Source organism: Trypanosoma brucei, chromosome 6, assembly GCF_000210295.1.
Source record: "Trypanosoma brucei gambiense DAL972 chromosome 6, complete sequence".
Lineage (NCBI taxonomy): Eukaryota > Euglenozoa > Kinetoplastea > Trypanosomatida > Trypanosomatidae > Trypanosoma > Trypanosoma brucei.
Window position 1 is genome coordinate 629,857 of NC_026739.1, and position 25,476 is coordinate 655,332.

Consider the following 25,476-nt stretch of genomic DNA (forward strand, 5'->3'; position numbering starts at 1 on the left):
AGAGCGCGCGCTTGCAAAAAGGAGGGGGAAAGGCCAATAAATGTTTTTTGTTCGTTTTTTTTTTAATGTTGGGTTCGTTCATTATTATATCGTGTTTTCTTTTTTAAAGGTTCATGCTTTTCATTGTTACCATACCAACTTCGTGCGTTTTATTCACCTCCGTTTCCGTCATTGCACTGGCCCATAAAAGAGTAGAAAGGTATGTTGTATTTTTGTGTAAATGTAATTGAAACCGTGCAAATGACAGTTTCTCCCTTTTGTTTACGTCGTCTTGCCGCAGTTTCTCTTCCTATTTCTCCGTGCCACACTTGTTTGCCCGTTGATAATTATGATCATTTTATATGGGTGACATGTATATATTTTTTAAAAATCCTTCTGATATCACAACAAGAGGTGAGGAAAGTGAACGAAGTAATGGTGGGAAAATCAATAAGTTGACGGCCGTTCTTTTTTTTTTGTTTTTGTTCCCCTGTTTTACCACTTGGGTGCTTTGCCCGTGAAAACTTATAATTACTCTGCTCGTTGTGAGATGTTACAATCAAAATTGCTAAAAATATTCCACATTCTTACATCATCCTTATTCTTCATTTTTTTCCTGTGATGACAATTTACCACCTGCTGTCGGCAACAAACAATACATCTGCAACACGAAGGAACAAGAGATAAGAATCGGTATATTCAAAACAGCCACACACATATATATATATATATTGTTAAAACTTGTGGTAGAAATAAAACGAAAAAGAAAAGAAAAAATAAATTTTCTTTGCGAGTTATGTATCGTTTTTCAATCAGTGGTAGTGCTCTACCTTCTTCTGTGGATTGGGCACTTCTCCGGCATTTGCCCACTTGGAGACTTAATAAATATACAATGGATCCAGTAAAAGGAGTAGGGAAAGATATAGAGTGTACAGATGATGAACCATCACCATTTTGGGTATCAGGAAGAGAAATTCGGCTTCTCCGTATGACAATGAGTCGCTCTTCAGCGTCGCCAGCGTGTGGTTCTTTTTCTTATGGCGAAAGGAAAAGTCGTATTGCTGACAAATCCAAACAATGCGGATGGGGGAACGATTTTGTTAGGTGGAATAGAGCCATCAGCGTATTTGGTGTTCCATATCTCAACGCCGCGGACACATCTTTTTGTTCTGTATTTGATTCTGTCACATGTGTAAACTTCGAAATTCCCTTGACAGAAGGTGGGGGAGTTGCATGGTTGCCAAATGGAGCTCCGTTATCAAGTTCATTGAGGTGTTTTGTTGAAGAAAATGTAACAAAGCGGGGAATTACATCCGACTTCTCTTTTCACTCACCGTATTGGTTAGAAGTTGAGGGGTTTCAAAGCCGCTGGCCTGGCGTTGATGTCGCTCCTGCTGCTTCTCCACTTTATATCAAGGATGTGCCGAAAGGGTTTATAAATGCGGAGCAGACAACAGACGCTTCACGCTTCGATTCCGTGTCGTGTGGTCCACAGAGGCAACACGAATGCTTACTGATAAGTGGCGTGTATCATGTTTCGCTTAACTCGTCTCTAAAACTCGCAGATGCTCTTGCGAAAATGACAAAAGCTGAAGAAGGACAATTACTGCTTCCCCCTTCACTTCATGAAACATCTTTTTCAAGGAGCATGCCATTACAGGGGTCTCCGCAGTGCAGTGAGATGGAAAAAATTAATCCTTGTAATTTGTGGGTTGATGTGGAATTTATTGAAGCAGTTGGTTGGTCTGTGCACAGTGCGGCTGTGGGTGTGGAACTTCACAAAACACAGCTTCTTTTGAATCAACGACCATTTCCACTCCAACAAAGTGGGTCAGATAATTCGGTAACATTAATAAATGCTGTGTTTATTGTGGAGCGGGATGACTTACTGAATTTCATAACGTATAAGCCTGACCTCATTGGCTTCACACAAAAAATTTTCATATACTCTTTCACAGTTATCAGATTGGCTTTTCAAGCGTACAAAATGAAATATACTTCAACTACGTGGGTTGTTGCTTCTGCTCTGGAGGGGTTCAACATCCGTGCCCGTAAAACAGATGGACTCGTGGGTGTTGAAGTGAAACTTTTCATTCGTCAGCAGAACAAACATTTCACAACTGTTGTCGTCAATAGAGACGAGTTGAACATGTCCGATGAGACCGTTATGGAGTTACAACAGCGCTGTGTATAAATAACAGATAATATTTGCCATGCGAATCATCACAATACATCAAAGTCTTTATGAAGTTTTTTCTGTCTCCGTCAAGAGTCGTTTATATTTATTTGTGATTATACTGTTCCATTTTTTTTTTTTAAAGGCCTCTACTGCTATTTTTTTTTTTACAAGTTTCTCTGCATCCTTTTTTTCTATTTCTTTTGTTGCTGCATGGTTACTTGCTAAATTTGTTGCATTGTCGTTGGCCACGTCTCCTTTTTTTCTTTTGCTTGAAGAAACTGTCTTTATGTGTATTTTATTTTTGATACGAAGTACTTATGTCTCTTTTGTTTTATTTTTGTTTTCTCACTGATGCGTTCTTTTCATTTATTTTCCCCTGCTTTCATTTCGTCATGTACTTCCAATATTTTCTTATTTTCCCCCTCTTGTCACACATAAATTCATATTTCTCTTGCATTGAGAATCGGTCTGCTAATATCTTTCACTACTGCAAGTTGTTAACATATTCCACAAAAACATCTTTTTTTTCCTCCTTTTCTTTCATTTTCACTTTGTTTTTTTTCTTTTCATGCTTTAAAGCATTTAAGTAGGTGCAAACCAAAAAGGATTTAGAAAGACAACCCTCAAAAGGCTTGTTTTTTTTTCTTTTTCCCTCTTTATAATATTTTTCATATTTTTCACCCACTACTCACACGAGTCTGTGGGTTCTTGAGTAGCTCTGCTTGATCACGCGACCTGTTGCAGTTTCAACTTGTACGCGTGCGTTGTGAAGTTCCTATTTTGCTTTCTTTCGCCTTCTAATTTTTTAAATTTCACTTCCTTTGTTTTCTTTTTTGTTTGGTTTCTTCTACCCACTTTTTTGTCGTTTTTGGTAGTTTTTTTTATTTTGTTTTCCTTTTGCGACCGGTTGTTGTGTATTATCTCTACCACTTTATAAATACATACACAGGCACAAACGCATATCAAAACTACCAACAAATACCGAAGCGGAGGAAGATAAACGAAATACGCACCAGCAGTGTCGTTTTAATCCTTTTCATTTTTTTTCTTTTGTTTTGTCCTTTCTCACATTTGTGTACCCAAAACTGTGGTTTCATGAACGTGCGTGTTGCTACAGCAGTTCGTATCCTACCAGGAACTGCAATAGCAGACAAGCAATTCATTCTTTCTTCGGTCCACAAAGCCGTTGATGGGCAAACTGTTGTAGTGGACAGTTGTGGCGATGGGTCGCGGCCGATGATTGTACGGGTTGATGAGGTTTATGATGAAGAGGATAATCAAAGCTACTTTTATGAGCAATCCGTTAGGGATTTGGTGTGTTGTGCATTTGATGGGAGTTATTGCACGGTATTGGCGTATGGCGCTGCGGGGAGTGGTAAGACGTATAGTGTGCTTGGACCCAAAGCACAGGAAAATATAATGGAAGAGGCGGGGATTTTCCTACGTGTATTTGAGGATTTATTTAGGTATCAGGAGAAGATGTCCAAGCGGAGGCACATCATGTTTTTCGTAGCAGCACTTGAGCTGGTTGGCGAGCAGGTGTTGGACTTGCTAAAGAGGCGAAGTAAGATTCCTGTGAGTGATGTGTCAAGTGATTATCTTTTGCACAACCTCCGCCACGCTGAAGTCACCTCGATGACCGAGGCCACGAATGTCTTCAATTTGATAAACGATATGCGCCAAGATTTGCCTACCGATGGAATTACACGTGGATCACGCTCTAGCGCTCTTATATTTATTGATATTGTTCAAGTTGCTCACAAACACTTCCCCGACCGTCCTACGCGGGATAAATTAGTGGAAGTGGGCGGATTCTCTGTTGAACCTAGTGTGCGAGGCATCCTGCATTCGCGTGTGTTATTGGTAGATTTAGTGGGTAGCAACATCGGAAGAACCTCAGGTATTGGAGGAGAGGAAGTAATAGAGAATCTGGGAATGGCTAAATCTTTGCAAACATTGGGTATGTGTGTGCGCTCCTTGTATGTTGGGGACTCGCATATTCCCTTTTGTGATGCCAAACTAACTGAGTTGCTGAAACCCTCGCTTGCTGAAAGTACGTCGCGCGTACTTGTGGTGGCCCATGTTTCTCCGCTTGCTAAGGATGGTGACGAAACGAGAGAAACATTGTGCTTTTGTGATCGGATAAAGGAGTTCAAAGCTGATAAATCCTACAATGTTCCGTCCGCAGGGTTTGGGGAATATGAAACTCAGCCAGTTACTCAGCACAGGGAACTTCTTGCTGATGTGAGAATTGCGGCTGCTGTTGCCTACTATACACCTCAACGCCCTTATTTTACGTCGATGCTAAAAGGTGTGAGCGTGAAAGAGGCACGCGATGCCGCAATTGTTTCTTTGAAAAACGAATTGGATGGCCTGGAAATGAGAAAGGAAGCGGAGTACATCAGTAAAGCAAAGGAAAAAATAATGAAGGATCGAGATAAAAGGGTACGCGGTTTCGCATCTAGGATGAATCAAATGATAGAGGAATACGAGGTAATTTCCCAGAAGGTCAAAGAAGAGAAGAAAGTTAGCAAGCACCTTACAAGGGAGTATGAAGCTAAGAGTGAGGAAGCCATAACGGAGGCCAAGAAGGCAAAAAAAAGTCGTTTGAAAGCCCAGGAGAAGGTGGAGAACCTTCGGGAGCAGCTTGGTTTGCCGAAGGTTGATTCGAGTTTGCCTAATCAGGAGAGTTCCCAATCACATAAGTACGATGATGACAAAATGTTTTGTGGTGGGTCGACGGAAGAACTTTCAAATGAGGAAAGGGAAAGGGAAACACTACTTGACAATCTTGTGAATGACTTTCAAACGGCAGCCAAGGACCTCAACGACGTCCACGCGACGTACGCGAAGCGCCTCACCGCCACTCAAAGGCAGAGAGCGCAAGTGCGACGTATAAAAATGCTTTGCTCAGGAATTATATTGGATAGCACCCTAGTGGAGGATATTATTGATTTCATTATCGATCGAGCTGTTGATATCTCCCACAAGGTAATTAAACCATCGCAGCCGTATTCTTGGAAAAATATTGAAGGCCTTAGCACTGTTTTGAGAGGTGGTAACAGACTTTATCCACCGTTGTTCAATTCTATTCCAGATGCTACAAAAGTGGATAGTACAGGAGTATTTCATAGATGTACTTTTCTCAGCTCTGACGAAAGCGATGAGGAGAACTCTCACTATCCAGATGAAACGCGGCGGCCAGTTGAGATGGACAATGATTTGTACGAACATTATTTGGCGATGGGTAATACGCAAAAGAAGGTGAAGGAGGACGGTAGTGCGGGTTCACAAAAGAAGTCAGCAGCAAAATGGGGAGGGGAGATTTCAGAAATTGCACGAGACGAAGCGAGAAAGCCCGCGAAGGAGAATGCTGAAGATGAGGGTGCTGAGGGAAGTCCGATAGGATTAAATGCATCAGCAACGGAATCGCTACATCTCGATGGCGACAACGATGGGGAATTTAATCAATCTGATAACAATGTCGAAGAGAGTGAGGAGCCTTTGACGGAATCGGAGAAACAGCGAATGCGGACACGTAGGGACCAGCAATACCTTATGCGTGTGTATGACTCACCTAACTTGGTCGACGATCTCATAAAATTCTTGCGCGGTGGAACGGTAATGCTGAAGCACGGACGCATAGGAAAACCACATCGTCGCCTGTTCTGGGTATCTATAGATAGGGAGAAGCGAAAGCTTCTATGGGCAGATCCCGATGCAACCGCAAGTCGCTCTAGCTCGTATGTTGACCTTGACAACGTGAGTTACATTCAAATAGGCTGTTTCAGTAAAGTTTTCAAACGGCACTGCTCGACATCGACGGATCCAAGTTTTTACCGTAGTTTTACTGTTGGTTTGAAAGATGGTAGTCGTACGGTTGATATTGTAGCCGACACATTAGCGGATTTTGAGGCTTGGGTGCTTGGCCTGTCTAACTTGGTGAGGGTAGATCCATCGTGGGGCGGGAAGTTGGATGTCTCAGTGGAGGTAAACTACGACCGTCTTAACTGCTTTGAGGTGAGTCTTTGCGAAACAAATTACATATTTCCTACGCAATACCTCATGTTAAAACGACGTGTGACGCAGCTTGCGGCCCACACCCTCGAGGTTCTTCAGCAATGTGGAAATGATGTTGCAAAGGCCCAGGAAATTTTGAATGGTATTCATCCCCCAGGAATCAATGACAAGGGTGCTGTGTACCTTACAAAGGGTGAGTTACGCTTTGTTGGTCGCAACGAAATAGACATCATCCGTATCACCAAAATATGGATGTTGTTTCAACAAATGAATCTTGTGTACGATGACAACTTCGTGCCGGCGACGACATTCGGTATTACTCGGCGGAGTTAGTATTCTCTTTTTTTCTCCATCATTTATGTCTTCACCTTACACTTCGTTGCTGTTTTGTGTCTTTGACAAACTTATATTATCACCATTATTTTTTAGTTTCTTACATTTGTTTTGTTTTGCTTTAATTTTTCCCCCTTTCTTTTCCCTGTACATGTGGTATGCATACGTAACTTTCCTTTGCTTGATGGAGGATTGAGGTATGGCAAACCGATACGTGGAGGATGATTAAGAAAAGATATGGGAAGTGTGAGGTTTAATGGAAGTGCCCTCACGTGGCGGTGGTGAGGGTGGTTGTCGAACTTTTGGATCGTAATTCCCAACGTGAGGAGGAAGCACAAAGCAATGGAAGGATTGAAAAAAATTAAAAAAGAAAGGATATAAAGGAAATAAAGAAAATAAAAGATGAAGATTATATGTGAACATCTGCGAAGGAAAGAAAGCAAGTGAAAAAGAAAAGAAAAGAGACGAAAGGAATTTTTCAACTAGTTGAGCATATGGTGTTTTGTTTTTCTTACTAAAACAAGTAAATGCATATACATACACGTATTTTGTTTGTATATATAAATACATATTTTCACCAACCTTGGTGGGTTTGCGTGGCGAACGCTACGCAAACTGGACATATGGACTTCTAAGTTTCTATATGCTGTCTTCTCTTTGTTTCCTTGCGATTACACTTTTATGTATTTGTGCATTTGCTTCCACCTTTTTATGTGCTTAACCTCATATATGAAAAATACACCGGAGTGTTTAAACACACACACACACACACATATATATATATATATATATATATATCACTATCTATCTCTCAAGCAGGAAGGAAAGGATGCAGTGATAACTCCAAAAAGGTATAGGAGGAATAACGGTTTGGATGAGCGGCAGCACAACCGTAATAAACGATAATAACGTGTGTTTAACAGGAGGGAAACCATGAGCACACATCTAAGTGATTACATTGTGCAGTGGTAAGTTTCTGCAATGATTGAAGTTAGAACACGGTAAATTCTTTCGTGTGCTGTTGTTGTTCCTTGCTTCAGTTTTACGGTTGCGGGTGCTACTATTTAGGGTACAATTGAAAGAGAATGTGTACTGTAAGTGGCGGCTCCTTTATAGTCGATACAACGTGAGACTGAAGGAATTCACATGCTCCCCCTTGTTTGACTGTCATTGAGCTCTTCAGTTTCTGTCCGCCTTGTTAGTGTGCCTTTTCATTATGCGGTCTCCTCTTTCTCTTACTGATTTCATTAAGAATAACCTTCACAGCGGCTGGAAATTGCAAGGTTTACAAACTGCAACTTAACTATTAAGGTGACAACCATCAGAAAGGGCTTAATCGAGGAGGGCTATTCTTCAAGCAAACCACAACTGGTTGTAGCAATAATGAGAGGGCCTGTTACTATATTACTACAGATTTTATTGATGGTTGTAATTATATTTTCTTCACTACCTGTGGATACATGGGCGGCGTTTGGGCACATGGTTGTTGCTGAAATTGCTAAACGTAATTTAGATGCAGACGTGCTGGAGAAGGTGAAGCAGTACACGCAACATCTCTCTGAGAGCGGTCCGTTCCCCAAAATCCCTGATTTTGTCCAAAGCGCGTGTTGGCCCGATGACCTTAAAAGCTATGACCTGGGGGTCATGAACGGTTGGCATTATACAGCAAATGTATACAGTCGTGATGGTTTCGAGTTGAAAGAACCACTGCAACAAAAATCTAACATAGTAAGTGTAATAGACAGTCTCTCCGCGACATTAAGCTATCATGAAACCCCTTTGTACGTACGCTCCTTTGCGCTTGCCCACCTTATCCATCATTACGGTGACATTCATCAACCCTTGCACACCACTTCGCAAGTATCTTCTGAATACAAAACAGGAGACCTTGGAGGTAACTTAGTGCATGTGCGGGTGAGGAACACCACTACAAAACTGCATTCATTCTGGGATGATATTTGCCGTCCTAGTATTTCCATGAAGCGCCCTCTGGAGGAAAAGCACTACGCAAAGGTAAGGAGTTTTGCCGACCGTTTAGTGGAGACGTACGATGTCTCCTGGGAGCACAGGAGGCAAACTAACGCAACTATTATGTCCATGGAAGGTTTTGAACTCGCAAAGGAGATTGCTTATGCTGGTGTTGTTAATGGCAGTCAATTGAGCTCCCAATACGTGGATAGATGCGTGGAAACTGCAGAGCAGCGTATGACTCTAGCAGGTTACCGATTGGCGACTCATTTGAACAACATACTCGGTAGCAAACCAGCAGCTCCCGCTGTTCCACCGGCTGAGGGTGGTGTGTGTAGTACGGCGACGTATGGAGCAATTTTGATACTAGGAGTTCTATTTTGTTGTCATTTTTAATTTATCTCTGACTATTAGATTGTTACTTATTTACTTGTTCCTCTTTCTTCCCCTCTCGTTATGGGCGCTAAAATCTTTTTGTTACTTAACGAAAATCCTGTGGAAGGCTTCGTTCAATTATAATGAATTCACGATTTCTTTATGTGGATCTAAAGGTCGTTGTTATTCCCATTTGTTTTTAGCGGGCATTTATCTATAACGCGTATGTGCACAGTTATTTGTTGTATTTCACGTTTTGTCCCGTCGTTCTCATGGTCGGATGCCTTTCGCGCTATGACGGATCCCATATTCCACAAGGTAGAAACGACACTGGGTTGCCTAGTGGTGGTGCCGCAACTGAGAGGGTGATTGGCGCAACGGTATTAAACAGAGGTAAAAACTGCCTTTTTTGTGTGTATTGCGGATTGTAACGTAATTCTCAGGTGATATTTGTTTTGAGAAAATGAGAACGGGGATGCAGCAACGTTTGTGGAATATTTGTGTGCTTGGTTGTACCTTTCGTTCCCTCTCAGATGTACACTTATCTCGGCATGAAACTTGTTATTACTTTTTCTCTTTTTTCATATACCCTGCAATATCCCCTACAAAATGATTTACCTCTCCGACATATTGACACTTTTTTGTGTGTTACAATTGGTGTATCGGTTTTTAAACCCGCAATGTTGGCTATATTTTGTTCGTTTCGTTTAATACATATATATAGGTATATGGATACATCTTAAGCGTATGTTTAACCATACTATTACCCTCTTGTTTTTAACTTGTTATAAATATATTTTTAATGTTTTTTTTTTAAAATGAAAGTGAGGTAGCGTTAGCAAATCACACGACTAGGCTGTGTGGGATCGTTATACATCGCCACATTTAGTGCTTCTGCTCGTTAGACGCTGTGAGATTTATATATTTTTCGGTCGTGTTTCCACCTGTTGTCACTGTTTCATCAGTTTATTCCTTTTTGCACCTTCTCTCTCCCTTCCCGTATCTTCTTATCTTTATTTGGGAGATATCGAGTAACACATTACATGGAAGGGGAACTTGCCTTCGTGAAGAGTGAACATGTGCTGGACAATATAACAGGTAAAGAGTTGAATGCTTTCAAATTGCAGGAGCACTCTGGTGACAAAGTTTATGTCCCACCAAATTCTAATGGTAATTTTGATCTTAAGGTGGGCCAACAGTACACAAATATCGGAAAAGACACATCCGAGTCACAAAAAACTGAAGGGGGGAAGACGGTTCTCCTCCACAGCCCGACCTCACTGACACCCACCAAAAAACTTTCGTCTGTTGGCGACATTGCCGTTAGCGCGGCGAGCGTGCTCGATGTTGACGGGAAGGATCTGTTTTTGAGCCCAAAAGAGGCAAAAAACGTTATTGATGACGCTGAAGGAAGTGTCATTTTCTCACAGAAGGGGCGCGATACCCCCTCCATTTGTGGTGCCGCTGAAGGTGTTCGATTGCAAGACGGTGCCAGGGACATGTTGTTCTTTTCTCCACTTCTTCAGCCGCTGGAAGCCGGTGGGAAGAATTTTCAAGATCCCGTTCATGAGTATGTTCACCTTCCCAACGTCGCAATTCGCATTATAGATACTGTTGAGTTTCAACGCCTCCGCACGGTGAAGCAGCTTGGTACCGTATGCTTCCTCTATCCTGCCGCTACGCACACGCGATTCGAGCATTCCATAGGGGTTGCGCATCTCGCATCAGAGATGCTTAAACACATTGCATCATGTCAACCTGAGCTTGGAATAACCAGAGCAGATGTTTTAAGTGTTATTATTGCTGGTCTCTGCCACGACCTCGGACACGGGCCCTTTAGCCACTCCTTTGAAGTTGCTGTTAATCGCATTCGCTCGAAAACTGGTGCTCGAAAACTGTGGCGTCATGAGCATATGTCGGTTTTACTGTTGCGCCGCATTTTAAAGAAGATAGAGATTAGAAAATACGGTTTGAATGAAGACGATGTGAGATTTATTGAGCTATGTATTACTGGTCTTCACCCTTCGAAGCGCTGGCCGGAGAACATTGGCAGACCGGAGAAAAAAAGATTCCTGCTGGAGATTGTCTCAAATAAACGCAACGGCATGGATGTGGACAAACTTGATTACTTTCACCGTGACTCGATTGCTTGCTATGGTCGGGCAGCCGTTGATGTGCAAATTCGTCGACTGCTGAAGTCGTGCAAGGTACTTTGTTGTGAGGAGCAGCACCAAATATGTTTTGAGGAAAAGATGGCCCTTAGTCTCGGGGATATATTTAGTGTACGGGCAAAATTGCACAAACACGCATACCAGCACCGCGTAACCCTGGCCATTGAGCAAATGATGATCGATGCACTGTACGAGGCTGAGCCTTTCTTCCTCGTACCTGGAAAAAATGGCAGAAAGCTACGCTTGTCTGAGTGTGTGGATGATGAAGAAGCATTTTGCAAACTTGGTGACTGGATTTTGGAGGGCATTACTGCCTCCGACGATCCTCGACTAGCGAAGTCTCAGTCACTTATCCGGAGGATAATGGAACGTGATTTGTACTCGGTTGTGGGAATCAAAACGTTCATCTCATACAATGTTGAGCTAGGTGAAGATGACATCAGAAATTATATGATTCAACATTGTAAGATGCTGGGTAGGTACAGCGAAAAGCTCGATTCCAACCTATTGGTTAACTTCATCAACATTACTTATGACAAAACAGACAAGTCAGGTATCCCCAATGACCCTATTGCTCATATGGCGTTTTACAGCCCGAAGAATGTAGGCGCTGGTGCCTTCCGGCTTCCAAAGGAGCGCAAAAGTCATATTTTCTCCCCAATATCATACGGTGAGAAGTCAGTTATTGTTTTCGTAAAAGAAAAGGTTTTTGTCGACGTTATTCGTGACGCCTTCGGCGTATGGGTCAGTGCGCACGCAAATCTACTGGTCGTTGCTGTTCCAGCGCACAATGGGAGGACAGAAGAGAGCCCTACAGGTTCTGCACAATCCTCGCGCTCTCAGTGTCTTAGTGGTCGAGCAGACAACCAAGACAGCAGCAGTAATAACAATGACACCGTTACCATATTGACTGCCCCCAGAGCGTATGTTGAGGGGTTTACGGGATTTTCAAGTTCCCAAACGAATGGAATCCCTTCGTACTGTCAGAGCGAGTCAGAGTCTACTCAAGCCAGTCAGTGCAGCGCAAGCGGTTTAAAATTGCCAGAAGGAAATTTAGCGGGAAATAAACGCAGCCGCTAAACTACGTGAAGAAACATTAGCAAAAGCAAAAAGATTGTGATTGGAAGCAAAGTGGTATGGAGGGGGGTAATGTTTCATAACGACTGCCTTTATGTATATATATATATATATATATATATATACAAGTGTCCCTATCTTTATTTTTTTATTGACTGTGCGTTGCTTTCCCTTTTCTTTGACTTCTGTCTCAATTCGTTAGAATTTCGTTTACGGCAGTGTTTGATATCCGATCTTCTTATATAATTTTTTGAAAATTTTTTATTGTTATAGCAAAATTTGTGCGCATGTACGTTGTAGCAACGTTTTTCCCCCTCTTCCTTGTCTTGCTTGTGGTAGCAGTAACTGAACAGAAACTGGGAAAACGAAATTATATAGAGAAATGAACAGATGGACAAAAACGACCGTTAATACAGAGAAAAAGAAAGGGAGTCAAGGAAATACGGAGCGCATGGTGTCAGGCACAAATAGCGAAAGTATTGAAGGAGATAGAGAAATCATAGAAACGTAAGAGACACGGTAAAAACATTTTTACCTTGTGCCTCACATGCCATACATTTGTTTCTTTTTAGGTCGCACAAAGTGCGGTCGTACCTCTGTTTAGAAACACTTGGACGATAGAAAAAAGAAAGCAGAAGGAATATTTTGCCTGAGTATACCTCTGTTTTTTTTTCTTACTCTAATATGACTTAAGTTCAATATACTCATTTTTGAAACTTTTTCTCTTTCGTTTACTTTTTTCTTTTTATTATGAAGTGGGAGGTTTTGAAAATCACTTAGTTAGCTACAACAAGTTGCTTCGTTTTATGATGTTGTGCACATGGTCTCGCCACCAGCTTTATTTCACGTGATTTATGAGAATGACGAACTTGTAGTTGTCAACAAGCCAAATGATGTGCCAATGGACGGTGTAGGTTGTGAATTAACGGTGGAACGGTGGGCACTGGCATATCGATCAAGGCGAAATGATGGCGACAAAGTGGACAGTGAACGCTTCAATGAGGAAGTTATGAAGGATGCCTCCCAACTCCCCGATTTTGTTACAGAGAAACCAAAGGGTAAGAAAAAAATGGTTAAATTCGTTCATCAGTTGGACTACGCTACAAGTGGTGTCCTCTGCATTGCGTTCTCGAAAGAAATGGCCGCCCGACTTGCTCATTGCTTTGAGATGAGGACGGCAAAGAAAGCGTACGTTGCAGTTCTCCACGGTAGTGTTTCACCCTTATCAAGTACAATTCCCAATTCAACATCATTTCTTTCGAGAAATGCGACTCAAGGTGGTTTTCGCTTAATTTCAATTAAAGAAGTGTCGAGTTGTCAATTCATTTTGGACTGTGTGCGGATTGCCACCGGTCAAACCGAGCCAAATAACGTCGTATCGGAAGAGAAGATTATTGAAATTAATCTCCCAGTCGGTTACGATGATGACGACCCTGATAGGTTCCGCATGGCTGTGAATGGACGTGACGCAAAGGAGAGCTTAACATACATGTATGTCCTTCAAAATGGGTATCTGCCTTGCCCGTCTAAAAACTGTCAAGTTTCTGTAACAAAAGTTATTCTCATACCGCAGACGGGCCGGAGGCACCAACTCCGCCTTCATTGTAATGCACTTGGGTTCCCGATAGTCGGTGACGTAACATACGGCATATCTTCATTTCCTTCCACTGTACTACACCAGAATGAGGCATTAATGGAGGGAAGGAACACGAAAGATGTTGAAGTACCGATAAGAGCAAGTGATTGGTCTCGCATGATGCTTCACGCTTGGCGTCTCTCTTTTCCTTTGAATGTAGAGCCGATTGGTGACGGGAGACAGAGGAGTTTACTGAAGAGGCAACGCCGACGTGAGACACTTGGATTGGATGATGCACACAGTAGTTGGGAAGACGGTGTATGGACGCACTTCCAAACGGAAGACCCTTTTGCGTTAATAATGGAAGACAAACCCTAGTGATTGAACTAATATTTTGTCTTTTTTTTTTTTCTTCGTGCGTATTTTCGTTTTGTGGTTGTTGGCATTGTTCTCTCTACATTCCCTTTCAGTAGTTTCTGTCTCACCACTATACTTTCTTCATCGTTCAAATACTCAAAGACGAATACAAAGAGAAAACTAATGCTGAGTTCTCGTAACTACCATTTTTTCTCTTTTTTGCATTATTATTCTTTCTTTTTTGTAAAAAAAAATATAAAATGGATGTGTGTGTATAAGAATATATAAATTTGAGAAGTGATTTGTAGTATGCTGCATGAAATTTACGCTCCACGGGATGTCGCAAGTATAGCTTGGAGCCGGCGGAAGCTAAGTGATTTTCAAAAACTAGTAAATAAAATACGAGAGGGGTTTGTGCCACCAGGTCCAATACTACTTTACGGACCATCAGGTTGTGGTAAACTTTCGTCTGTGTTAGCCATTTTTCAGCAGCCACAGCCGCAAACTCCTGGGGGTGGTGGCTCCTCTTCGCGTTGCTCTTTTTCACGTGCTCGAGTGTTGCATTCATGTGACGCTTCACCATGGGAATATCACCAATTTCTGATGGGTGTTCTGTCTGAGCACGGTGGCGCTAACAATAACGTAGTGGTCGATTCAGATAAGTCGGTTACTGCTAAAGCTCTTCAACGGGGTGAAGGTTCGGACGGCTTTTGTGCGGCGGTACCACATGTGGTAAAGTTCTACGGAGAAGCACCAACTTCACTTTTGCATTCGGTAACGCTTCGTTTTCTTAATTACTACAACGCATACAGACACGAAACTTCCCTATGTGGTAACTCCGTCGGCGCAGTGAAAGATGGGAACTTGCTCACTTTACGTCGACATATATTGGTTTTAATATTCACCACCCATGACACACACAATGAAAAGGTGGCACTGGGGAAATTGCTGCCTTCAAGTATTCTTAATCACCCTTGTTTGCACATGTTCTATTGTCCACCTGTGACGGAGCGAAGTTTAATTACTTGCATTAAACGGGTATTCAATACGGAGCAACTTCAGAGACGGAAACAAGGGGAAACCCCTCCTCCTCCTCTAAATGATGAGGAAATTAAATTATTGGCCGAGCAATGTCATGGCGACATCCGCCACGCTCTGCTTCAAACTCAATGGCTTTTGTTGAACACAAATGATCATATAGCGGGTGAAGAGCAGAAGGTACAGAAGGCACCGCAGAAGCGGCGGAGGTCACCACGTGTTGGTGCTCAGGCATTGAGGAGTATGGAAGATCTCCTGGCTGATGATTTTGAAGAAAGTAATACGTCTGGAAGCATGGTAAAACCGCCCAGCACAGCTAAAGGAGACAATATGAATGGTGATAATGAGAACTCGAATAGCTCAAAGTCATTGTCGCAAGAAAATGAAGGTCTTTCAGTATCTAGAGATGATTATCTTGATGTCTCCCATGCTGCAGCACGCGTACTCACACAAAAGTACACAATGGAGTCAGTGGTGCAGCTACTCAACGTGGAACCAGACAAATTGCTCGGGTATCTCACAAACAACATGCTCCCTTACTTCCTTCCTGAACATATGGAGCCATGTGCACTAACCGCTGCCGCCGCGAGTTATTCCGATGCTCTACGTGTCTCAGCTGTTAATTATAGGTTTATTCGCAGCAACCATGGACTATTCACCACTTCGCTCACTGGTGACAATGAAAACGAAGGAACAGGACCTACAGATATCAGATTGATATCCCTTCTACTCTTCGGCAAAGCTTATACTGTCTACCACAAAAATGTTTACGTTCCAAGTGTGTTTGGTGGGAAGCGGGCGCCCCCTCATCTCGCCTTTGCGTATCCACGGTTGAGGGAGTTGCAATTTGCTCGTGGTCGACATAAATTTCGTAACGATGAATTGGAAATGAATGAACATGGCTCTGAGCGAGATGGGGAGAAAAAGTTTGCCCTTTTTTCGAGTGAGGAGGAATGGCGTCGTGACTTTTTGCACCGCTTAGAGTTGCAGTTGTCTAATGGCGAAAATCAGATAGGACCTGTGGTTGATGTATTAAAGGAGACGCTTCCGCCACTTCTTGATAGGTGCAACTCACTGGATTCGCTTATTCTCGAGTATGCACCGTATGCGAGGCGGATTGTGCTCAATCACTCATCGTCCCCCTCGGAATCACCTATCCGTACTTGTAACGCAAATGTCAGCAGCCCTTCGAGATGCATTGGTGGTACTACGCCACCTCCAGAATTGAAGAGCGCAGGGGCGCTTTCACGTCCAAAGCGGACGTTATTTATGGCTGGACAGAAAACTACGACAGTAGGCCATGAACAGCCCAAACGCCGGTGCTCGAACCTGAGATATCGTGCATTGTGTGTCGGACTTCAAAAAACGCCGCCAATCAGGGAAGAGTTTTTTTACTTACCCACCGAAGAAGAGGAATGTGATGATGATGCACCAGAGTGTTTTTCAGGGCAGACTACTGTGCGACCCAGCGGTGGTTCTTCATGGTTGCCCGAAGGAGAGGTAATTGAGGAGTTTAGCGATTAAAATTTGTATCCGGGTTTGGGGTTCTTTCGGCATTTGCAGCAGTGAATGGCACACGTATGTGTTACGTCCAATTTTTGTCTATTGTATTTGTGCAAGTGTGTTGTGAACGCACTGACATGGCCGATTCACTACCGAGTGCCTTTTGTTTCTGACATCGAGTTTTTGTAATTGTGCGGAGTTGAATTATGAATGACGCCCTACTTCGGTTGTTTTTCATATCGTTTGAGTGTCACACCTACGTTGCGCGCTAACTTGTTCATTACATCATCATTTTTTTTTATACGTCTGGCACAGTGTACATGTCCACTTAACTTTTGATCCACATTATGCTGCATGCCTCAACACTTTTTTTTTATACCTTTGCGTTCTCAACGTACTCATTTCTCCCTATTTTTCATCCCCCCCCCGCAGAGTTCCGGCTTCGCAGGACACTACACTGGACGCAATTGCGATTCATATCTTAGGTGTGTTACTGAAAGTGTACCAACCGGAGAGAGTCCCTTTCGTTAACTAACTGAACACCTCCTCCCTTTTCCGAGGGTTGTAGAAGTTGGAAACTTTCGCTGCTCAAGGGTTTCGACGATGGACACTTACGCAGCGTTGCTAAGTTTCAACTTTATGGCCTCGTGGCGGACGGGCAACACAGTGATCGATACAATGATCGCGATCATTATTCCGTTCTTGACGGAGAAATTTTCTCGTTTTCTTACTGTTGACTGGCCGAACTTTATCAGGTGGGTTATTCATTTCTTCAGTACAGGTCGTGAGGAGGCGCGGATTCAACACGGCCTGACTGATGAATATATGCACGCAGTAGATCTGACTGAGGGTGCTGTTTTACAGGAAGCTGTGGAGCAGTACGTTAGCGAACAGTTGAAGCCAGTGTATAAGAAAGGAGAATTTCTGTTTACCTATGTTGGGGTTCGTGACACGGCAAGTCGGTCAGATAATTTGGCCAAAGTACTACGCCAAGACTTCAAACTTATCTCCCGTCCCTTGAAGGAAAAAACAGATCTTGGTAACGGTATAACGTTAGAAATACGGGAGGATGAAGATGTTGCAAGCGACGACAGAGGGGATGGAACATCGAATGATAGACATAAAGGCCTTTCCGGTGAAGTAAGTGAGGGAACCGTATCACGCAAAGCAATTATGCGAGAACTTGTCCTAACAGCTGATGGGAAGTTAGGAAACGGGAAAGACAGAGTTATGGAACTTGTGCACAACGCCTACGATCTGTACGTTAAAAGGAGGGACGACACAGTTAATACTCAACGCTACCTCTACCAAGTTGTTCAGAGTGTAGACGAGAAATCGGCCTCCCAGCCAGGGTTAATGAGGGTTAAGCGATATCCCTTGTATGATGTGAAATCGTTCAAGTCACTGTTCTTCCCCAATAAGCAAAAACTCATTGACCTTGTTGATCAATTTGAATGTAAAACCGGTAAATTCGCGGTACCGGGATTTCCTCACAAATTAACACTTCTTCTGCATGGTCCACCTGGAACCGGCAAAACAAGCCTCGTAAAAGCGATTGCTCAGCACACCGGACGGCATATTATGGCTGTTCCCTTATCACAAGTGCGAACGAATCAGGAACTTATCGCCTACATGAATGATCAGCAGTTCGAAATTGTCAACAGTCGAGGGAGTGTTACAAAGATATCTCTTCGGGCAGAGAGGGTCATCTATTTATTGGAAGATGCTGATGCCACCTCCGATATCATATTAGCAGTGAAGAAAAATGACAACGCAGCTGCTAAGGCGCTGAGCGACGCTGTCAAACCATTTAAGAATATCGATTCTATTAGTATTAAAGGAGTGTTGGATGCCTTCGGTGGCATACTTTCCGCACCGAGGAGAATCATTATAATGACGACGAATCATATTGATCGACTTCATAGCTCACTAGTAAGACCGGGGTTTGTTACCATGCAACTATACCTGGGAGAGTTCACGGAAGAATATGCTTTGCAAATGGCAAGGCATTATTATGGTTGTGACCCCACAAGTGAAGAGCAGCTGCAATGTCTTGAGCGCGTTTTGCGCGAAGCGGGTGAGAAGGGAATTCGTTTTAGTCCTTCAGAGATGGAACAACTCTGTGCCGAGTACGATACCCTTCAAGAGCTCGTGGAGGCATGCGCAAAAGGAAGTAGGCGATCTGTCTTCTAGTAATCTCTCTTTTGTTTTACTTGACATTCGAAAGCGTCATGTGTGGAAGAAAAAGAAAAAAAAAGAGCAGCGAGCGGGAGGAAAGAGAGTGCGTAGATGCATCAATTTTGTTCCGATTGTGCACTGGTGGTGCTGTGGTTATTTTTGATTTGTCGTTTTCGGTGTTGGGGGTATGGAAATACCGCCAACTTTCCGCATTTCTGAGTTGTAGAGGAAGTAACTTGCAACTTTTCGCTTTATTTATCAACTGTGATGGGGAGTAATATTATATTTTATTTTACGTGAGCTTTTACAGTTTCAGGCTTTCGGGAAATCCGCTCGCTTTTCCCCCCTTCATCTGTATTCGTTGCTGTTTTGGGAACCTCCACAAACACTGTGCACAATCTTAAGGAGCATACCTCTGCATAGGTGTAGGTAATTCAGCACATCGCCACAACCACCGTTTGTTTGTTCATTTTTACCTGTTTTGCCGTATATTTAAAGGTCCTTACCACAAAGAAAGGAAATCATTAAGTGTGATCAGTACTGGTGATCGGGTTTCATGGAAAAAGAAAAAAAACCAGTGAATATTCTACTGCTAGTTACGGGCAGCATTGCAGCCGTAAAGGTGGGTTTACTTTTGGACCAACTTGTTGATGAGGCGTGCAGTGTTCGCATTGCTGCAACCAAATCTGCTTTTCACTTCATCACACGGGCTCAGCACTCCAGAAAGGGTATACAACTTAATCGGATTCTGACGGATGAGGATGAATGGAAGGAGTGGCAGGGGATGAATGATGCAGTGATGCATATTGAGCTTCGTAGATGGGCAGACATTGTCGTCATAGCCCCTCTTGACGCTAATACATTAGCGAAATTGGCTGTTGGTATGTGTGATAATCTCGTTACATGTGTTATGCGAGCGTGGGAGGTACGCAAGAAACCTGTGGTGTTGTGTCCAGCTATGAATACCGCCATGTGGACGCATCCTGTCACCGCACAACAGTTGCGTACGTTATGTGATTGGTACGGTGGTGATCCCTCTCAGTTACATATTGACGTTGAAGAAGCTAATGAGGAGGGGTTTAAAGCAGTGCTACCCAACACCTTAGAAACTTCTCTGTTCCAAATCGTTGGCCCGGTGAAGAAGCGACTGGCGTGTGGTGACGTTGGTATTGGTGGAATGGCTCCTGTGGAAGAAGTGGCACGGGCAATAAAACACACAGCAAGCCTCATTAGAGCTGCGCGCGCCACACCAGCAACCACTTTCGAAAATGAAACGAATAAAAACGGTAAGGGCGCGGACGAACCGCAATAAAAATAATGGTATAGGACCGAGGAAGGTAAGGTGGTCGGCACAACAACTCATGCGCAGTCACAGAAGCGCTATTAATTCCATGAAACGTTGATTAAATTTTTTTTTTTTCGCTGCCATTGTTCTTGTTTATTTTTGTGTTGAAGTATATGATGGTGCAGCGAATAGGTCTTTTAAATCTATCGCACGTTATCCACATCACTTCTACATTTACTTTTTTGTTTGCTGTGTGCATTTGTGTTTGTTATTTTTACTAGTGAAACCCGCAGGTGGTCGCGTTAGTTGCTTCACTTACAATGGCAACTTCCTGAAATCGTGTCTTCTTGGTTCACACTCCATTAATCAAATGCATGCCTCGTTATGAGTGGGAATGATGTTCTTTGTTTACAAATGAATGCGATATCCTTTTCTTTTGTGTTCATGTCGGAACTGCTTCTTCGTAAATAGGTACTGAGTTTCTTCGGTACCGTTTACACCACACTTATTGGATATTTTCACTGTTGTTATCAATGCTGTCGATGGTTTTTTTTTTCTCTCTCTGCTGAAGTTTGCTCTTATAACCACACATCTGGAAAGGAAAAAGAGCGAGCAACCAGTGTGCAAGGGGTAAGTTTTTCTTTGTTTTTCTGTATTTGGACTAAGAAGTCACTTTGTATGGTATAGTATGGATGGCAAGGAAGATGGTTTAAACAACCGAAACTCAAATACGGATACTTCTAAGGATTTTCAGATAGTGGAGTTGCGTGCCATTGAAAAGGAACTTTTGGTACTGAGGGCACGAAGTGAAGCTTGGGAGTCAACCGTAGCGGAGGTATTGGAATGGATCTCAGGTGCCTTAAGGGGAGATCCCCTCCATCTTCAACTCATAGAACTTCTCCTCGAAGAGCTCGACGGAAACGGAGGAATCGAGAGGGTCCTCACTGAGGAGAAATTTTGTAAATTCTGCGGCTCACATCTTTTTAAAATGCATGATAAGTTGCCATATTCATCATCGAGGTCTGCTTTTAGTGGAAGAGAAGCAAGTGTCTACGTTACCGGAAGCAACGCAGATTTTGAACAGAAATATTCACACGTTTACACAACTCCCTTTACATCGTCCTCGTTACCAGAGGGCAAACCCAATTGGTCAGGAAGGGCAGATTCACCGGAATTCAAAAATCCGTTTTATAACCAGTGCAGGTGCTCGAGCAGTCCTCCACAAGGTAGATCAGAAGATTCATATGGGCAAACGTATGCCCAGAACCGTCGCCACGGAAGTTACTGGAACTCAGCGGAAAGGCAAAGCAGTTGCGTATATAGCAGCAACAGGGGTAGCCAATCTGGTAGCTGTTATATGAATTTTCCAGGCTATCACAATGTCCGGGGAGCACCTACTGATAACAGTACGGCTTACGAGGCTTGTTCAACTTCGGAAACGTGGAGAAATTACCCAAATGAATCTCGTTTTCACGTATTTGATAGTGGAAGCGACGAACAGCGTCCCATAGATTATTTGTACATCCGTGCATCTGGAAGAATAATCCCTGTTGACCCAAGCGACCGCTGGCCCTTTTGTTAGGGTACGGTTTTGAGAGTTTTTTCATTTGTATTGTTTTCATGTACTTTATCTTTTGTTTACGGTTTCTCGTGTCCTCGTGCAATGACGGGCTCAAAAGCCTTTTATTGCATTGGTTACGCAAAAAAAATAATAATAATAAGTTCTTGGCGAAAACTATACTTTGGAGGATAACGCGTGGAGAGAAAAAAAGGAATATATATGGTGCGATGGGGAGAGAGCTGGGTACCTTAAATGGCGCAGTTAACTACAATTGTTACCAGTGCACTGTTTGTACTCCTTTTTAGTTCTTTTCCTTCACACATGCCAAGGTTTGTGTGATGTCATTTTTTTCGAATGCCTCATTGCAAGCCTTCCGTATCGGACTGACGTTTGAAATACTTTTATTTTGTACCAAATTGATTTTCTTTTCGCTTGTATATTGCTCTTCTTCTGATTCTTGCTAATATTTGTAGGTACATCGCGTGAATAACAGTTTTTGATTTATGCTGTTCCATGTTGTCTTTTTTTTTCCCCCTCGTCGAATCACTTAGCAACCTTTTTCATACCTATTCGTGTATTTGTGGGTGGGTTGGTGGATACGTGCTTCGTGTTCATTATTACTACGTATACAAGCATTGATCGTTGTTGCTACCGTTTCCCATCTCTTTATTGCGATATCACACGAACGAGAAATCTCGTTTTCCAATTTTTTCTTCTTTATTGAAATTACTGGAGGGCATCTCTGTGTTACAGCCATGTCTAAGTTTTACAAGGCTCAGACAGAGATGGTGCACACATGGGAGTTTACCGCCTTTATCCGTGCAGTAGGCGAAGCCCGCTCTAAACAAGAGGAAGACGAAATCATACAACGTGACCTCGGTAATCTCCGCAAATCTTTCGAAACCGCACACGTGGAGGACTGGCTACTGAAAGAGTGCGTTGTGCGCTTGCTTTACGCTGAAATGCTCGGGCACCCGGCCAAGTTTGCGCACATTCTTTGCGTGAACCTTTCAGCAAGCCCTGACTTGCTGGTGAAGCGCACTGGTTACCTTGGAACTTGGCTCACAATTGCACCACAGGAGGATATCATGATTCTCATAGTGTCTAATTTGCTACGCGATATGAATTCAAGTAATTTTCTTCACACTGCTGCAGCATTAACTGCGGCATCGAAAGTAGTGCGGCGCGACCTCATCTGTGCGATCAAACCGGAAGTGGTGAAGTTGCTTGACCACTCAGCACCACTAGTACGGAAAAAGGCTGTGATAGCGCTGCACGCCCTCTATCGTAACACAGCCGATCTTGTCGACTACAAAAACTTTTTTCTCAGGGCACTAGGTGATCCTAATCCTGCTGTTGAAGCCGCCGCACTTTCCCCATTGTTAGACATTGTCCAAACAAATCCCGAATTGTGCCGAGACCTGACAGAGACTTTCATAAAGGTTCTCGAAAAAGTCGTTAGCCGCCGGCTGTCAGGGGACTACGAGTACCAACGCGTCCCAGGGCCTTGGTTTCAAATCCAAGTTATGCGGATTCTTGCAGCCCTAGTATGTGACAGCGGTGAACTTGCTGCAAAGTGTGAGTACGTTTTGACTGAAGTTATCACGAGAGCAGACACGGGGTCTACCATCGGATATGCAGTTGCTTGCGAAGCAATTAGCTTGATAACTCGAATTCCGACGATTCCCTCTCTGATCGAACTTTCAGTTGAAACGACCGCAAAGATGTTTGCCACGAGGAATGTGAACTTGCGCTATACTGCTATTCAGGCACTTTCCAACCTCGCGCGTATCAACACTGACTATCTTCGCAGACATCAGGAAGACATTTTGGAATGTTTGGGGGATAGTGACGAGATGATTCGCCGCAAAACGACGTTCCTACTCCTTTCGATGTGCAACGAGGGAAATGTGGATATTATCGTTAAAAAACTGATCAAATATTTGAATAGTCAGATCGATAATTATGTTCTTCAAGAGCTCACTCAGAGCATCTGTAGAACGGTGGAGCGTTTCAGCATGAGAAGGCTATGGTATATTAGTACGATGAACAGACTGCTTCTTTGCGCAGCCGAGCATGTTCCATATTCCTCAATTCAAGGAATGTTGAAACTCATCGTCGAAGGCGATGAATCTGGGGACGAAGCGTCGGATGTGGCATTTCGTTTGCGTTGTGTGGAGGAATATTTTGGACTTATTAGTTGCTCACAAAAGAAGATGCCAGATGCTTTGTGTCGTGTAGCCGCGTGGGTTGTTGGTGAGTATGGCTTCCTTGCCACTGCGATAAATCGAAGACTGATGGTTGACGGACTGTGCGATTTGTTTGCTAGAACGGACAGCGGTGATGCACGGGATTGGATAATTATGGCGGTGATGAAAATTGTTGCCAGTGATGGTGTGGTACCAGAGAATGTGAAGGAGCTCATAGAGCGCTTCAAGGATAGTAGGATCGCTACGACACAACAACGCTGTTACGAATTTTCGAGGCTCACGCAAATGTTACCTTTGATGAAACGGTCGCTACCGTTGGATAGGTGTTGTGAAGAGGTCGATATCGAGGAGACATTGAGTTTTCTCAACCCCTTCGTGCAGAAGGCGCTGCTCGGTGGTGCAAAACCTTATGAGAAGCGACCTGTTTGCCGCGAGGTTCGGACGGAGATTCCGCTCTGCATTGAAAAATATGAAACTCCTCAACTGAAAACTTCGGAAGCGAGTTTGACTTGCGAAGTGTGCGACACGGAGGCGAAACCACCGGAACTCGCAATACGCCCCAGCACGAGGCGATGGGGCGCTAAGACCGGTAACGCAGCTGCAATGGTTAACACGGGTTTGGCGCCGGATTCACACATGCGGGAAGTCGGTGGCGGCGAGAGGATAACCTTATCGGCTCAAGTGGCTCGCACGGGTGCGACGTTAGATGAACCTTGCGGAGTCTTTGGGCCACAATGTGACCAGTCCTTACCAGCTACCCCACCGACTTTAGGTACAAAGTGTTCTAAAAACAAAAAATTGCTGGAAGATATTTTTGACGCATCAGTTCAGCTGAAAAAATATCCCCACGTTGCGCAGCAGGTGCCAGATTTATTTGAGGCTGTCGAAGTGGAAAACAAAAAGAATCTGGCAGGAAAGAACGGCTCGGCTCTTAGCGTCCACATGGAACACGTAAGGGAAGAAAGAGCGGTGGGTATCACATTGTTTATGGTTGGCAACGTAACGGTGAATGATCTAGTAGTCAACGTACTTCCTCCGTCTAACTGCACTCTCCATGTCACATCACATTCTGTACAATCTGCGAAGCTTACCGGAAGTACTACTATTACTATGGAGACACTGAAGGTGAATCAGTCACTCGAGGTAGTTATGCAACTTCTTCTTACTGGATTCCCAAATGATATGCATGTGCGGGTAAAGGTAGTTTATCGACGCTCCAAACCCTTTGACATGATTGACGTTGGTAAATCAGAGTCCACAACTGCGACCATGACGCTGCAAGTGGGTGATTTTCTTCGTCCGGCTTCGTCGATGACTACCGACACGTTCGGCGAGATGTGGCTGAAGTATATCGGGGAATACAAAACAACACTTCACGGCACTGCAGCATTAACACTTGAGTCTATTAGCCAGTTGCTAATGGAGCGGGCCTCTCTACGTGTCGTGGAAATGATTGGAAATGAACTCATAGTTGCGGCTGTGCTGCCTGGAACTGATCAACTACTACTGGGCCACGTTGTCCTTGTGGATCATCATTGCGCCAACGCGACCTTTCGTGCGCAAGATAAAAGGTTAGCGGAGTTTGTAGTCCGCTCATTGGACAGCGCGATACCATTGTCGTAGGAAGTGAAGAAATATAGCGAGTACATAGTGGTAAGGAGGAGTC

At 43.5% G+C, this 25,476-nt stretch overlaps 12 protein-coding genes across 12 annotated transcripts; 11 read left to right on the top strand and 1 right to left on the bottom strand.

Annotated features, from left to right (window-relative positions):
* Nucleotides 1-775: 775 nt before the first annotated feature.
* Nucleotides 776-2,173, top strand: TbgDal_VI2640 (hypothetical protein, conserved; the record flags this gene model as incomplete). Its single annotated transcript, XM_011775769.1, has 1 exon — nucleotides 776-2,173. The coding sequence occupies one exon, from the start codon at nucleotides 776-778 to the stop codon at nucleotides 2,171-2,173; it is 1,398 nt and encodes a 465-aa protein (XP_011774071.1).
* A 19-nt stretch (nucleotides 2,174-2,192) lies between these two features.
* Nucleotides 2,193-2,510, top strand: TbgDal_VI2650 (hypothetical protein, unlikely; the record flags this gene model as incomplete). Its single annotated transcript, XM_011775770.1, has 1 exon — nucleotides 2,193-2,510. The coding sequence occupies one exon, from the start codon at nucleotides 2,193-2,195 to the stop codon at nucleotides 2,508-2,510; it is 318 nt and encodes a 105-aa protein (XP_011774072.1).
* A 743-nt stretch (nucleotides 2,511-3,253) lies between these two features.
* On the top strand, nucleotides 3,254-6,511 carry TbgDal_VI2660 (kinesin, putative; the record flags this gene model as incomplete). The annotated part of the gene is made up of 1 exon (XM_011775771.1): nucleotides 3,254-6,511. One exon carries the CDS (start codon nucleotides 3,254-3,256, stop codon nucleotides 6,509-6,511), a length of 3,258 nt encoding a protein of 1,085 aa, XP_011774073.1.
* A 225-nt stretch (nucleotides 6,512-6,736) lies between these two features.
* TbgDal_VI2670 (hypothetical protein, unlikely) lies at nucleotides 6,737-7,081 on the bottom strand (the record flags this gene model as incomplete). Its single annotated transcript, XM_011775772.1, has 1 exon — nucleotides 6,737-7,081. The coding sequence occupies one exon, from the start codon at nucleotides 7,079-7,081 to the stop codon at nucleotides 6,737-6,739; it is 345 nt and encodes a 114-aa protein (XP_011774074.1).
* An 813-nt stretch (nucleotides 7,082-7,894) lies between these two features.
* TbgDal_VI2680 (single strand-specific nuclease, putative) lies at nucleotides 7,895-8,875 on the top strand (the record flags this gene model as incomplete). The annotated part of the gene is made up of 1 exon (XM_011775773.1): nucleotides 7,895-8,875. One exon carries the CDS (start codon nucleotides 7,895-7,897, stop codon nucleotides 8,873-8,875), a length of 981 nt encoding a protein of 326 aa, XP_011774075.1.
* A 1,022-nt stretch (nucleotides 8,876-9,897) lies between these two features.
* Nucleotides 9,898-12,105, top strand: TbgDal_VI2690 (hypothetical protein, conserved; the record flags this gene model as incomplete). The annotated part of the gene is made up of 1 exon (XM_011775774.1): nucleotides 9,898-12,105. The coding sequence occupies one exon, from the start codon at nucleotides 9,898-9,900 to the stop codon at nucleotides 12,103-12,105; it is 2,208 nt and encodes a 735-aa protein (XP_011774076.1).
* An 817-nt stretch (nucleotides 12,106-12,922) lies between these two features.
* On the top strand, nucleotides 12,923-14,056 carry TbgDal_VI2700 (hypothetical protein, conserved; the record flags this gene model as incomplete). The annotated part of the gene is made up of 1 exon (XM_011775775.1): nucleotides 12,923-14,056. One exon carries the CDS (start codon nucleotides 12,923-12,925, stop codon nucleotides 14,054-14,056), a length of 1,134 nt encoding a protein of 377 aa, XP_011774077.1.
* Nucleotides 14,057-14,344: 288 nt separating this feature from the next.
* Nucleotides 14,345-16,597, top strand: TbgDal_VI2710 (hypothetical protein, conserved; the record flags this gene model as incomplete). Its single annotated transcript, XM_011775776.1, has 1 exon — nucleotides 14,345-16,597. One exon carries the CDS (start codon nucleotides 14,345-14,347, stop codon nucleotides 16,595-16,597), a length of 2,253 nt encoding a protein of 750 aa, XP_011774078.1.
* Nucleotides 16,598-17,179: 582 nt separating this feature from the next.
* TbgDal_VI2720 (hypothetical protein, conserved) lies at nucleotides 17,180-18,769 on the top strand (the record flags this gene model as incomplete). Its single annotated transcript, XM_011775777.1, has 1 exon — nucleotides 17,180-18,769. The coding sequence occupies one exon, from the start codon at nucleotides 17,180-17,182 to the stop codon at nucleotides 18,767-18,769; it is 1,590 nt and encodes a 529-aa protein (XP_011774079.1).
* Nucleotides 18,770-19,310: 541 nt separating this feature from the next.
* TbgDal_VI2730 (hypothetical protein, conserved) lies at nucleotides 19,311-20,066 on the top strand (the record flags this gene model as incomplete). The annotated part of the gene is made up of 1 exon (XM_011775778.1): nucleotides 19,311-20,066. One exon carries the CDS (start codon nucleotides 19,311-19,313, stop codon nucleotides 20,064-20,066), a length of 756 nt encoding a protein of 251 aa, XP_011774080.1.
* A 661-nt stretch (nucleotides 20,067-20,727) lies between these two features.
* Nucleotides 20,728-21,621, top strand: TbgDal_VI2740 (T. brucei spp.-specific protein; the record flags this gene model as incomplete). The annotated part of the gene is made up of 1 exon (XM_011775779.1): nucleotides 20,728-21,621. One exon carries the CDS (start codon nucleotides 20,728-20,730, stop codon nucleotides 21,619-21,621), a length of 894 nt encoding a protein of 297 aa, XP_011774081.1.
* A 734-nt stretch (nucleotides 21,622-22,355) lies between these two features.
* Nucleotides 22,356-25,433, top strand: TbgDal_VI2750 (AP-1/4 adapter complex gamma/epsilon subunit,putative; the record flags this gene model as incomplete). Its single annotated transcript, XM_011775780.1, has 1 exon — nucleotides 22,356-25,433. One exon carries the CDS (start codon nucleotides 22,356-22,358, stop codon nucleotides 25,431-25,433), a length of 3,078 nt encoding a protein of 1,025 aa, XP_011774082.1.
* Nucleotides 25,434-25,476: the final 43 nt, after the last annotated feature.